A 14,073-nucleotide genomic window follows, 5' to 3' on the forward strand; every position below is an offset into this window, starting at 1 on the left:
AATCAAATGTTGGGAGGTCTGCTATCAGCAAAGAGATGTTCAGTTATAAACTTAACAATCATTAATAATGTGAAAGCTATCATGATACCAAATTTGGAGGTGAGAATTATGGCATTTCCTGCATTTATACTGCTGATGACTTTTTTAAATGGGGAGATTGAGGTTGAACATAGCTAAGGAATCTGGATATTTTGATATTACTATTTATAAAAGTTTGATTTGTATCGACATTGGCATTGCTGCATCTTATATGATGCTTGTCATGTATTCGTGTGAGTTTGTCACCCACCAAATTTTATCACTGGAGGATTGGGGAGAGCTGAGGCCAGGTTGAAAGTACTTATGGACAGATGTTCCATTCCAGCCAAATCCAAGCCACATCTTTTTCCAATGTTAAAATGGGCGCCTTTCAATGGAATCCTTTATCTCCCACTGGCTCTTGATTACACAAAAGAAGCTGGACTTCATATTACTTGCAATAGTTGTCAACCCAAAGTTATCAGCTGTTAAATACCGGAAACGGCTCATAACCTTAATGCTTGATCGTGGTTTACAGCGACCGATTGACCGAATGGTGCCAGCGCAACAACCTGGCTCTCAATATCAGTAAAACCAATGAACCGATTGTGGACTTTGGAAGAGGAAGGATGAGGACCCACAATCCTGTTTTATCAAATGGTGAAGAGAGTCAAAAACTTCAATTTCCTGCGCTAGCATATTTCCGAAGATCTTCCCTGGACCCAGCACACTGATGCAATTTTTAATAAAGCACATCAACGCCTCTACTTTCTGAGAAGATTACGGAGATTCGGTATGTCAGAGAGGATTCTCTTGAATTTCTACAGGCGTTCAGCAGAGAGCATATTGACTGGTTACATCACGACTTGGTTCTGCAACTTGATCGCCCAGGAGCGAAAAAGACTGCAAAAAGTTGTGAACACTGCCCAGTCCATCAACCGGCTCTGACCTCCCCACCATCGAAGGGATTTATTGGAGTCGCTGCTTCAAAAAGGCAGCCAGCATCATCAGAGACCCACACCACCCTGGCCACACACTCATTTCACTCCTGCCATCGGGAAGAAAGTACAGGAGTCTGAAAGCTCTAAAGTTCAGGTTCAGGAACAGCTTCTTCCCTACAGCCATCAGGCTATTAAACACTACAACCTCAAATAAGCTCGGAACTACAATAGACTATTATTATTGTTATTACTACACTACTATTGTTTGTTTATTGTGTGTGTGTGTGTGTACATATATATATATATATATATATATATATATATATATATATAAACATAGCACAAAAAGTAAGGAAATTTGTGTTTGGTAGATTATTTCTTTGTTGTAACAATGCTTCTTGGCAATAAATCTTATACCGTTGGAAAGCCTGTTTATTTCCCTTTTAAATGGTGCCACATTTGTAAGGAACATGCATTTGTGGGATGAGCAGCAGAGCTGAGTATGTGGGTTGCGCCCATGAAAAATCTGCCAAATCTTCTCTGCCAATGCCAAACAGCTTATTCTGCCATTGACTCTTGTTCGGTGTTGTTTGGTGGATTGGATGATTGAAGTCTGAAGAAACAAGACATATTGGCAATTTAACAATTTATTCATTTAATAAACAGGAGCCTCAGTAGCGTGTGGAAGAACCATACACAGTCACAACAGCCTGGCACCTCCTCATGCTGGTCACCAGCCTGGTCACACACTGTTGTGGGATGGCATCCCATTCTTCAACCAGCATTTGTCGCAAGTCAGCCAACGTGGTTGTGTTGGTCACTCTGGCACGAACAGCACGCCCAAGCTGATCCCACAAGTGTTCAATGGGGTTGAGGTCAGGACTGCTGGCAGGCCATTCCATCCTCTCCACTCCCAAATTCTGGAGGTAGTCTCTGTGAAACCCTGCTCTGTGGGGGCGAGCATTGTCATCTTGGAGGATAGAGTTCGGTCCCAGACTGTGGAGATATGGGATTGCCACTGGTTGCAGAATCTCATCTCGATATCTCTCTGCATTGAGATTGCCTCCAATGATGACAAGCCTCGTTTTTCCAGTGAGGGAGATGCCGCCCCACACCATCACACTGCCTCCACCAAAAGATGTTACTCTATCGGTGCAGCAATCAGCATAGCGTTCTCCGCGTCTTCTCCACACTTTGACCCTATGATCGAACTGCCGTAGGCAGAATCTGGACTCATCGCTGAACATAACGTTCCTCCACATGTTCAGGTTCCAGTGCACGTGTTGCCGACACCAGCGGGCCTGACGGTGAAGGGCAGTCATGGCAGGCCTCCTGGCAGCCCTATGAGACCGGAGATCGGCTGCGTGCAGTCTGTTCCGAATTGTCTGGGCAGAGAGCCGTCGGCCATATCGTCCTGCAAACCTTGACTGCAAATCTGTAGTAGACAGCCTACGGTTCCTAAGTGCTGACAGGGTGAGGAAACGGTCTTCTTCGGGTGTCGTCTTCTTGGGACGCCCACTTCGCGGCCTGTCTCTGACATCCCCCGTTATATGGAACTTGGCCTTCACTTTGGAGATGGTACTAGGGCTCACTCCAAATAATGCCGCTACTTGGTTTTGCGGAACACCAGCTTGAAGTTGCCCTATCGCACGGGCCCTATCCAGATCAGTCAAACGTGGCATGCCGATTCTTGGAGCAGACACCTACTGACCACTGTAGCAGGGCCCATGCTCACAGATGCTGCCAATCAGGTGCCAATCAGGCACCTGATTGTCAGCACCTGGGGGTACCAGAAGCTCAAAACAAGAGTCAATAGCAACAGCAGAATAAGCTGTTTGGCATTGGCAGAGAAGATTTGGCAAAATTTTCATGGGCGCAACCCATATACTCAGCGGCTCATCCCACAAATGCATGTTCCTTACAAATGTGGCACCATTTAAAAGGGAAATAAACAGGCTTTCCAACGGTATAAGATTTATTGCCAAGAAGCATTGTTACAACAAAGAAATAATCTACCAAACACAAATTTCCTTACTTTTTGTGCTATGTTTATATATATATATATATATGTGTGTGTATACTTGTGAATGTGTATATATACACATTGATCTTTTTTCTCTCGTTTATTATATTGTTTACAGTGTACTATGCATATTCTATGGTGCTGCAGCAAGTAAAAATGTCATTGTTCTATCTGGAACACTAAACCTCTCGTTTGTATGTTTGTTCCTGAACTACAGCCAAAGCGGTACACGATAGCGTGACTATTTTAGGCCCACCTTACTCACCATCGTCCCTTTGGTGGGAAGATGTTTCATTGAAATCAGTGTTATATTTTTAAAGTTATTCACATTTTAAAATTTAAATCTATCTGTTAGGGAGGGAGGGGGGAGGAGGGAGGGGGGAGGAGGGAGGATAAAGGGGGTTGAGGGGAGTGGGGTGAGGGAGGAGGGAGGATAAGGGGGGGTGGAGGAGGGGCGGAGGGATTGAGGGAGGAGGAGGGGGGGAGGGAGGGGAGGGAGGGGATGGGGGAGGCTGAGGGGGTGCTGCACCAATGCAGGAGAGGTTTGGGCCCAACGGGTCCACATGGTCTAGTCTGACAATAAAACACTCTTGACTTGACAGAATAAACAAAATTTCTCTAATTTCTTTTCAGTTATCTACACAAAGTGATGTGGTTATGAGAGTTATTCAACGGATTTGTGAAAAAAGGAAAAGAAATGTGCTAAGCTTTGGCTACAGCAATGCAACTGAAGCAAGTTTCATCCCTGTGAGATCTACTCCCAATATACGTAGTTACCAAATAAATACCACCACGTCTGTTATCAAGACCAGTATGCTGTGGAAAACACTGGTGAGCAGGATTGGGGACGATGTCATGATGTATCTGCTGGAGCACTGCTCCCTCTTTAGGCTAGTCCCACCAAGCTGCTGCTTTCAGCTATGTGGAGTGCCCATTTATAGCCTCCTTACAGGTGGTACTCAAGCCCAGTCTACCTGGCTTAAGCAGAGGCCAGTTCAATATCGGCCCTGCCTTGCACTAAGGAATGCTCAAAGGAAACTCAGTTTTTACAAGGGATTCCTTTCAAAGAGGAGGAAATGGAAGGAAAGATTATCACGAGCTGGAAATCTATTAGCACAAAGACCACTTGGTGCAGATCCCACTAAGCATAAAGTTCGAAAAGTACCTCCTTCTTGTCGATGCAAGTCTGTAAAGAGGGCCAGACCTGAAGTTGATATTGGAAGATGGACATCAAAGGATGTGGGCATGAAAGATGGTCGATTGCTAAAACGATTTTTGAATGATGACAGAGTGGAGGCTCCGGCAAAGAGATTAAAAGAAAGCCAGCTGTCAGTGCTGGTGGAAAATAAAGTAACCAAACATGAAGGATTGCTTGTGGAAGGTAAGTCACACGAGTCTCCACAAGCAAGTGAGCAATCTGGTGGTATAATTGATCAGTCATGTGAAGGAGTCATGGAATGGAATGGAGAAAATAGCAATAATGAATGTGCAGCAAAGGATCACAAATTCACTTCACTGAAGAGCAGAGTGGAGGGAAATACCAGTGCAGACTGTAAACGGCAGGATCTAGGGAATGATGTCAAGACACAGGAGCTGACTGAAAGCGAAGCAAATGAACATTTCGTGCATGGTGTAGAAATTGTTTCTTCTAACAAAGATGTTTTGTCTACTCTAGATACAGCATTCACAGGGCTGTGGGAAACAAATACTTCTATGTACCACAAATGTGGAAAGAGTTGTGATCATTTCACAGTAGAAATTGGTGAATGGGCTGAATGTAAGGAAATACAATGCGTAAGAAGGAAAAAGTCTAAGCAAAATGGCAGAGAAACAAGCAGAACCCTGAACACAAACAACACCAGCGGAGAGAGCACTTATTGGAATAATGCCAGGAAAACTGTACAGTGCCACACAGAGTTTGGTGGCTTCGTAAAGCCTATATTCACTGGGTCATCACTGCATCTATTTAAAGATGCTCCGGCAATCAAGAAAAGACCATGGAGTGAAATTTATATAGAAAGAGGGAGTATAATGTATTGTAATAATAATGCAGAATGTTTACCAAAGACATTTATATTGAATCAATTGCAGGACTTCAGCACAGGTGGTCAGAGGCTTGTAGAAGCCATATTCTTGAATAGAAATTTATTAGGAACTAAGATGGCACAGCAGCAGCTTAGTAATCACCGGAGAAGGAAAAAGTTTCCAAAGCGCTACTGGCAAATGAGAAATATTTTTCTTCGATTGTTGAGAAATCATAAACGCTGTCCATATTTGCAAATATTGATGAGAAATTGTTATGTAAACATTCAGAAAGGAAGAAAGGTCAATGGTGCGTCAAGTGTTGAACGAAATAATGCACCAAACTCACTCTCTGTTCCAAAGATGGCTTTTAGGCCTTTCAGCAGGTGTGCTGCAGGATTGGAACCTCATACTCCTGTTGGGGCATGTGGCCACCCAATTGAAAAACAGCAACCTATATTAAACAACAGCTTAAAGGATAATTTGTCAGTGAGCACTGACCTTCATGGCCACGATTTGACAACAGGAAGATGTTTGGAAGAGCATGCACATTCTTGGAGAGCTTTGGAATGCCCTGGTGCCTGTCCTGAGCAGAGTCATCTTCCTGAAGGTCCAGCAGGGGAAGAGAAAGCAAATGAAAAGATCAGAACATCTGTAGACTTCAACAGTAATGAAGGATCAAGTAACTCAGACCAGCTGTGTTTGCTTAAGCAATACAGCAGTCCACTTCAGGTCTATCGATTTGTGAGGGAGTGTTTGCTCAGGGTTGTATCAGATGAGCTCTGGGGTTCAAATCACAATAAATTCCGATTCCTGAAGAACGTAAAGAAGTTCATTTCTTTGGGGAAGTTTGATAAATTCTCATGCAGTGAAATTATGTGGAAAATGAGAGTGAATGACTGTGCGTGGCTTCAGCTCAACAAAGGTGAATAACTTACTGTCTTGAGAATGTTTTCTTCATTTAGATCAAGATGTAGATGTTTAAGATGTAGAAGTTCTATGTATGAGATGTCTTATATTCCTTAAAAGATTATTGGCAGCTTTACTACAGTTAAATCATGGTATTGGATATTATAACTAGGTTTGCTAGTGCTACATGGGTGGGTTTAAACTAAACACTTGGGGGGGGGGGGGGGGGGGGGTGGAGTCAATATTGTGGAAGCATATGCGTGCAGTTGACGGGAAAGAGAGTGTAGGATAGGTCACATTTAAACCATGTGGGTGGGGATCAATGCAAGGAGATAGAGGGACATAAAAGGAGGACAAAAACAAAAGGTAGAGGGGATATAAGAAAAACAAACCTGAAAGCTTTGTGTCTTAATGTGAGGAGCATTTGTAATAAGGTGGATGAATTGAATGTGCAGTTAGTAGTTAAGGAATATGACATAGTTGGAATTACGGGGACATAGCGCCAGGGCTGGGAGCTAAACATGCAGGGGTATTCGATATTCAGGAAGGATAGACAGAAAGGAAGAGGAGGTGGGGTGGCTTTGCTGGTTAAAGATGTGATTAATGCAACAACAAGGAGAGATATTAGCTTGCATGCTGTAGAATCGGTATGGGTAGAACTTCGAAAAAGCCAAGGGCAGAAAACGTTTGTTGGAGTTGTATACAGACCACCAAACAGCAGTAGGACGGTTGGGGAAATTAGGGATGCATGTAGCCAAGGTTACAGCAGTTACAGTTAAGTCAAGTCAAGTCAAGTCAATTTTATTTGTATAGCACATTTAAAAACAACCCACGTTGACCAAAGTGCTGTACATCTGATTAGGTACTAAGGAAAAAAATGAAACATACAGTAGCACGCAAACAGTTCACAGCGCCTCCTCAATGAGCCTCAAACGCTAGGGAGTAGAAATAGGTTTTGAGCCTGGACTTAAAGGAGTCGATGGAGGGGGCAGTTCTGATGGGGAGAGGGATGCTGTTCCACAGTCTAGGAGCTGCAACCGCAAAAGCGCGGTCACCCCTGAGCTTAAGCCTAGACCGCGGGATAGTGAGTAGCCCCAAGTCGGCCGACCTGAGGGACCTGGAGTTAGAGAGGGGGGTTAGAAGATTTTTGATGTAGGGGGAGGGAATGTCCATTTAGGGCTTTATACGTGAATAGGAGGAGCTTGAAGTTGATTCTGTACCGTACAGGGAGCCAGTGGAGAGAGGCCAGAATCGGGGTGATGTGGTCCCTTTTACGGGTACCCGTCAGGAGTCTCGCTGCGGCGTTTTGGACCAGTTGCAGGCGGGACAGGGAAGATTGGCTGATCCCAGTGTATAGGGAGTTGCAGTAGTCTAGGCGGGAGGAAATGAAAGCGTGAATGATTTTTTCTGTGTCGTCGAATTGGAGGAAAGGTTTGATTTTAGCTATGGTTCGAAGTTGGAAGAAGCTGGCTTTTACCACAGCGTTGACTTGCTTATCAAATTTTAATGCAGAGTCAAATATCATGCCGAAGTTTTTGACATGCGGTTTGACTAGGCAGGATAGACTTCCAAGACTGCCTGTTATCGATTTGATGGAGTCGGGGGGCCGAATAGGATGACCTCAGACTTGCTCTCATTTAATTGGAGGAAGTTCTGTGCCATCCAACAGTTTATGTCCTCAAGGCAGTGTAAGAGGCTGTTTAAATTTGACTGGTTGTTGGGTTTCAGGGGGAGGTAAAGTTGAGTGTCATCGGCATAGCAGTGGAAAGAAATGCCGTGCCTTTGAATGATTTGGCCAAGGGGGAGCATGTATAGAGAGAAGAGAATGGGGCCTAGGATGGAGCCTTGTGGAACTCCGCAGGAGAGGCTAGCTGGAGCAGAGGAATAACTGCCTATGTTGATGGCGAAACTCCTATCTTTGAGGTACGAAGCGAACCAGCTCAGGGCAATGCCATCAATGCCAACCGCGTACCGGAGACGGTCAATAAGGATGGTGTGGTCCAATGTATCGAACGCTGCGCTGAGGTCGAGAAGGAGCAGGATTGCACAGTCGCCGGTGTCGATGGCGAGAAGCAGGTCGTTGTGTACCTTCAACAAGGCAGACTCTGTGCTGTGGTGGGCTCTGAAACCTGACTGGAAACTTTCCAGGATGGTGTATTGGTGCAGGTAGGGCACTAATTGGTTTAGAATTGCCTTTTTGAGGACTTTTGACAGGAATGGCCGTTTGGAAATGGGTCTGTAGTTGCTAGGCAAGGTAGGGTCTAGGTTAGGTTTTTTCAGTAGGGGCTGGACCACCGCGTGCTTGAAACTGGTTGTAACAGTGCCAGTGGCCAGAGAACTGTTGATAATAGAGAGGATGCTGGGACCGGCTATTGCAATGACATCCTTCAGAAGGGCAGTGGGGGCAGGATCAAGGGGGCAGGTTGCAGGTTTAATAGCGGAGACAAGCTTTGCAAGGGAGGATAGAGTGACGGGTTGGAAGCAGTCCAATTTAAATGAACAGACTAGTGAGACAGCTAGGTCACGGGTGGGAGGGGAAATATTCATTCTAATGTTCTCAACTTTGTTGGTGAAAAATTTAGCGAATTCTTCGCACTTAGCAGGGGACCCAACTAAGCTGGTACTGGGGGCGGGACAAATGACAGGTAATTGTTCTAAATAGGACCTTGGAGTTATGAGAGTTTTTGGAAATAAGGTCGGAGAAGTATTGTGCTCTAGCAGACTTTACTGCTTCCTGGTATTTGAGAAGATTGTTTCTCAGAATTTCGAAGGAAATTTGAAGCTTGTCACATTTCCACCTCCTTTCTGATTTTCTGCACTCCCTTCTTAGGGCTTTGGTGGTGTCATTGAGCCACGGCCGACCTTTGGGCTTAGGCTTTTTCATTTTAAGGGGAGCGATAGAATCCAGGATGGAAGAGCAAGTGATATTAAATAAAGAGGCGAGATCTTCAGTGCTGAGATGGGGGGGAGAGGCCTCAATAGTGCAGATGTTGGGGGCAGCTGTGAGAGCCTCGGAGAATTTACTGGCAGTCAATGAATTTATGACGCGGGAGTAGCGAACAGGGAGATGAGATTTTGCGGGAGATAAAGGCAGAGATGCGTCAAAAATGATAGCGCTGTGGTCCGATAGACAGGCTTCAGTAGTTTCAATGTTGCTGATTGGGAATCCGGACGATAACACTAGGTCGAGAGTATGGCCTAACTGGTGAGTGGGTCCCGTGGTGTGAAGAGTCAGATTGAAGGACTCAACCAGGTGCATAAATTCACTCACAAGAGGCTTAGTGGGACAGCAAACATGAATATTAAAGTCACCAAGAATCATGATCCGGTCAAATTTGGGCAAAATGCTAGAAATCAGATCAGCAAATTGGGTGATGAAGTCCTTATGCATTTTTGGTGGGCGATACACAAGAACAATTAAGAGGGGATAGGCTAGGCCTACTTTAATTAGTTGCACCTCGAAACTGGAGAAATGATCAGCGTTCAGGAGGCGGCAGTTGAAATGTTTCTTAAACACAGTGGCTAAGTTAAAGGTATAGCAAGGCGACTTTAATCTATATATAGATTAAAGGCGACTTTAATCAATATATAGATTGATATATATATTGATATATATAATCAAGGCGACTTTAATCTATATATAGATTGGGCCAACCAAATTGATAGCAGCGCTTAGGAAGAAGATTTCGTAGAATATATACCGGATGGTTTTTTAGACCAATATGTAGAAGAACCGACGACAAGACAGACCATCCTTGACTGGGTGTTGTGTAATGAAGAAGGATTAGTTAGAGATCTTGTGCAAAGCTCCCTGGGCAACAATTACCATAATAATATGGAATTCTGCATTAGGATGGAGAGTGACACGGTTAATTCAGAGACTAGGGTCCTGAACTTAAAGAAAGAACAATAGGCAATAGACAATAGGTGCAGGAGTAGGCCATTCAGCCCTTCGAGCCAGCACCGCCATTCAATGCGATCATGGCTGATCACTCTCAATCAGTACCCCGTTCCTGCCTTCTCCCCATACCCCCTCACTCCGCTATCCTTAAGAGCTCTATCCAGCTCTCTCTTGAAAGCATCCAACGAACTGGCCTCCACTGCCTTCTGAGGCAGAGAATTCCACACCTTCACCACTCTCTGACTGAAAAAGTTCTTCCTCATCTCCGTTCTAAATGGCCTACCCCTTATTCTTAAACTGTGGCCCCTTGTTCTGGACTCCCGCAACATTGGGAACATGTTTCCCGCCTCTAATGTGTCCAATCCCCTAATTATCTTATATGTTTCAATAAGATCCCCCCTCATCCTTCTAAATTCCAGTGTATACAAACCTAATTGCTCCAGCCTTTCAACATACGACAGTCCCGCCATTCCGGGAATTAACCTAGTGAACCTACGCTGCACGCCCTCAATAGCAAGAATATCCTTCCTCAAATTTGGAGACCAAAACTGCACACAGTACTCCAGGTACGGTCTCACCAGGGCCCGGTACAACTGTAGAAGGACCTCTTTGCTCCTATACTCAACTCCTCTTGTTATGAAGGCCAACATTCCATTGGCTTTCTTCACTGCCTGCTGTACCTGCATGCTTCCTTTCAGTGACTGATGCACTAGGACACCCAGATCTCGTTGAACATCCCCTCTTCCTAACTTGACACCATTCAGATAATAATCTGCCTTTCTATTCTTACTTCCAAAGTGAATAACCTCACACTTATCTACATTAAACTGCATCTGCCATGTATCCGCCCATTCACACAACCTGTCCAAGTCACCCTGCAGCCTTATTGCATCTTCCTCACAATTCACACTACCCCCCAGCTTAGTATCATCTGCAAAATTTGCTAATGAAGAAGACTTTTAAAGTATGAGACGGGAATTGGCTAGGATAGACTGGCAAATTATATTTAAAGGGTTGATGGTTGAGATGCAATGGCAAAGATTTAAAGACCGCATGATGAACTCCAAAAATAGTTCATCCGTGTCTGGCGAAAAAATTAAATGGGGAAGGCTCAACCGTGGCTACCGAGGGAAATCCAGGATAGTGTTAAATCCAAGGAAAAGGCATATAAATTGGCCAGAGGAAGCAGCAAACCAGAGGACTGGGAGAAATTTAGAACTCAACAGATATGTAAAAAGGAAAAGATTAGTGAAGACAAATGTAGGTCCCTTACAGTCAGAGACAGGTGAATTTATAATGGGAAACAGAAATGGCAGAACAGTTAAACAAGTACTTTGGTTCTGTCTTCACTAAGGAAGACACAGACAATCTCCCAGAAATACATGGAGACAGAGAATCTAGTGGGAGGGAGGAACTGAAGGGAATCCACATTAGTCAGGAAATGGTGTTAGGTAAACTGTTGGGACTGAAGGCAGATAAATCCCCAGATTCTGATGGTCGGCATCCCAGAGTACTCAAGGACGTGGCCCTAGAAATCGTGGATGCATTGGTGATCATTTTCCAATGTTCTCTCGACTCTGGATCAGTTCCTGTAGACTGGAGGGTAGCAAATGTCATCCCCCTTTTTAAGAATGGAGGGAGAGAGAAACTGGGGAATTATAGACCAGTTAGCCTTACATCGGTAGTGCGGAAGATGCTTGAGTCGATTGTTAAAAATGTTATAGCAGCGACAGGATCGGTCAAAGTCAGAATGGAATTATGAAGGGGAGATCATGCTTGACTAATCATCTAGAATTTTGTGAGGATGTAACAAGTAGAATGGATAAGGGAGAGCCCGTGAATGTGGTGTATGTAGACTTTCAAAAACCCTTTGACAAGGTCTCACACAAGAGATTAGTGTGCAAAATTAGAGCACATGGTATTGGGGGTAGGGTATTGACATGGATAGAAAACTGGTTGGCAGACAGGAAGCAAAGAGCAGGAATTAACAAGTCCTTTTCAGAGTGGCAGGCAGTGACTAGTGGGGTGCCACAAGGATCAGTGCTGGGACCCCAATTATTTACAATATATATAGCAATTTAGACGAGGGAATTAAATGTGACATCTCCAAGTTTGCGGATGACACAAAGCCGGGTGGCAGTGTGAGCTGCGATGAGGATGCTATGAGGCTGTAGGGTGACTTGGATAGGTTGGGTGAATGGGCAGATGCACGGCAGATGCAGTATAATGTGGATAAATGTGTGGTTATCCACTTTGGTGGCAAGAACAGGAAGGCAGATTATTATTTGAATGATGTCAGATTAGGAAAAGGGGAGGTGCAACGAGACCTGGGTGTGTTTGTACATTAGTCACTGAAAGTAAGCATGCAGGTACAGCAGGCAGTGAAGAAAGCTAATGGCATGTTGGCCTTCATTGCGAGAGGATTTGAGTTTTGAAGCAAGGAGGTCCTACTGCAGTTGTACAGAGCCCTGGTGAGACCGCACCTGGAGTATTGTGTGCAATTTTGGACTCCTAATTTGAGGATGGACATTATTGATATTGAGGGAGTGCAGCGTAGGTTCACCAGGTTAATCCCAGGCAGGCGGAACTGACATATGATGAATTAATTGGTCGACTGGGCTTGGATTCACTGGAATTTAGAAGAATGAGAGGGGATCTGATGGAAACATATAAAATTCTTAAAGGATTGGACGGCAAGATGCAGGAAAAATGTTCCCGATGTTGGAGAAGTCCAGAACCAGGGGTCCCAGTTTAAGAATAAGGGGTAGGCCATTTAGGACTGAGATAAGGAAAAACATCATTACCAGAGAGTTGTGAATCTGTCGAATTCTCTGCCGCAGAAGGCAGTGGAGGCCAATTCACTGGATGTTTTCAAGAGAGATTTAGATTTAGCTCTTAGGGCCAAAGGAATCAAGAGATATGGGGAAAATGCAGGAACGGGGTACTGATTTGAGATGATCAGCCATATATTGAATGGTGGTGCTGGCTCGAAGGGCCGAATGGCCTACTCCACCTATTTTTCTATGTTCATCAGAGTCAAGGGGAATGCAGACATATTTAGATACCTATAATTTAGTTATTTTCAATAGTGTGTGTCAAGTCATCAGTTAATTCGATATTAGTATTTCTTTTTGAACAAAATATCTCTAACTTAAAATATCTCTATACTTAAAACAGACACATAAGTCTTGTTCATTACTATACATGGAAAGGAAAACCAAGCATCAGGGGGTTACTGAAAATGTCACCGTTTTTTTCAATCTTCTCTTCATATTCTATTGGTGCTTGATAATTTAACTCACCAATTTCACTGATACCCAAGCAAATGAAATAGTCTTTCCATAGTCACTCTACTTAAACACCGCTAAAAGTTTATTCTAATCTCTTTTCCTAATAAATATCTGGGAACTAGATATAAAGGAATGTTTTTATTTTCCAGCCCAGCACTTTGTCCCAGCATCGGAACACCAGTTACGTGAAGATATTCTGTCCAGGTTCCTATTTTGGCTAATGGAGGTTTATGTGGTGCATCTGCTCAAGTCTTTTTTTTACATAACAGAGACAACATTCATGAAAAACACGCTTTTCTACTACAGGAAATGTGTTTGGAAAGAAGTGCAGAGGATTGCTGTCCGGTAAGAAAAAGTTTTCATGCTTGTTAATGTTTCACATAAGTGAGCCCCAATAAAATTCGAAGAACACTCTCCTATAGTACCAGATAGAACCATACTGTTTCCAACTTTAGATAGTTCCTCTGTCCCTCCCTTCCCCTCCTCCTTCCCAGATCTCCCTCTATCTTCCTGTCTCCACCTATATCCTTCCTTTGTCCCGCCCCCTGACATCAATCTGAAGAAGAGTCTCGACCCGAAACGTCACCCATTCCTTCTCTCCCGAGATGCTGCCTGACCTGCTGAGTTACTCCAGCGTTTTGTGAATAGAACCATACTGTATGTGTTTATACCTCTCCGGGTGCTCTGGTTTCCTCCCGCATTCCAAAGATGAGCATGTTTGAAAGTTAATTGGTTCTGTAAATCGCCCCTAGTGTGTAGGATGTGAGACAACATGTAACTAGTGTATGGGTGATCAGTGATCAGTGTGGTCATTGGGCCGAAGGGTCTGTTTCCATGCTATATCTCTAAAATAAACTCTAAAATAATCTCCTTCAAATACCTGTCATCTTGTTCTCAAGGATGCAGTGACACCTCATTTAAACATTCTTTATGCCCCTGCCTTGTGCCGTGGAAACAGGCCCTTTGGCC

At 44.1% G+C, this 14,073-nt stretch overlaps 1 protein-coding gene across 1 annotated transcript in view; it reads left to right on the forward strand.

Annotated features, from left to right (window-relative positions):
• The window catches only part of tert (telomerase reverse transcriptase), a 59,744-nt gene that overhangs the window by 7,004 nt on the left and 38,667 nt on the right, over positions 1–14,073 (forward strand). Inside the window, exons 2-3 of the mRNA XM_078428076.1 lie at positions 3,616–5,929; positions 13,254–13,449. Of these exons, the coding sequence (XP_078284202.1) occupies positions 3,616–5,929; positions 13,254–13,449 (2,510 nt within the window). The remainder of the gene's footprint in view (positions 1–3,615; positions 5,930–13,253; positions 13,450–14,073) is intronic.

Source organism: Rhinoraja longicauda, chromosome 2 (assembly GCF_053455715.1).
Source record: "Rhinoraja longicauda isolate Sanriku21f chromosome 2, sRhiLon1.1, whole genome shotgun sequence".
Lineage (NCBI taxonomy): Eukaryota > Metazoa > Chordata > Chondrichthyes > Rajiformes > Arhynchobatidae > Rhinoraja > Rhinoraja longicauda.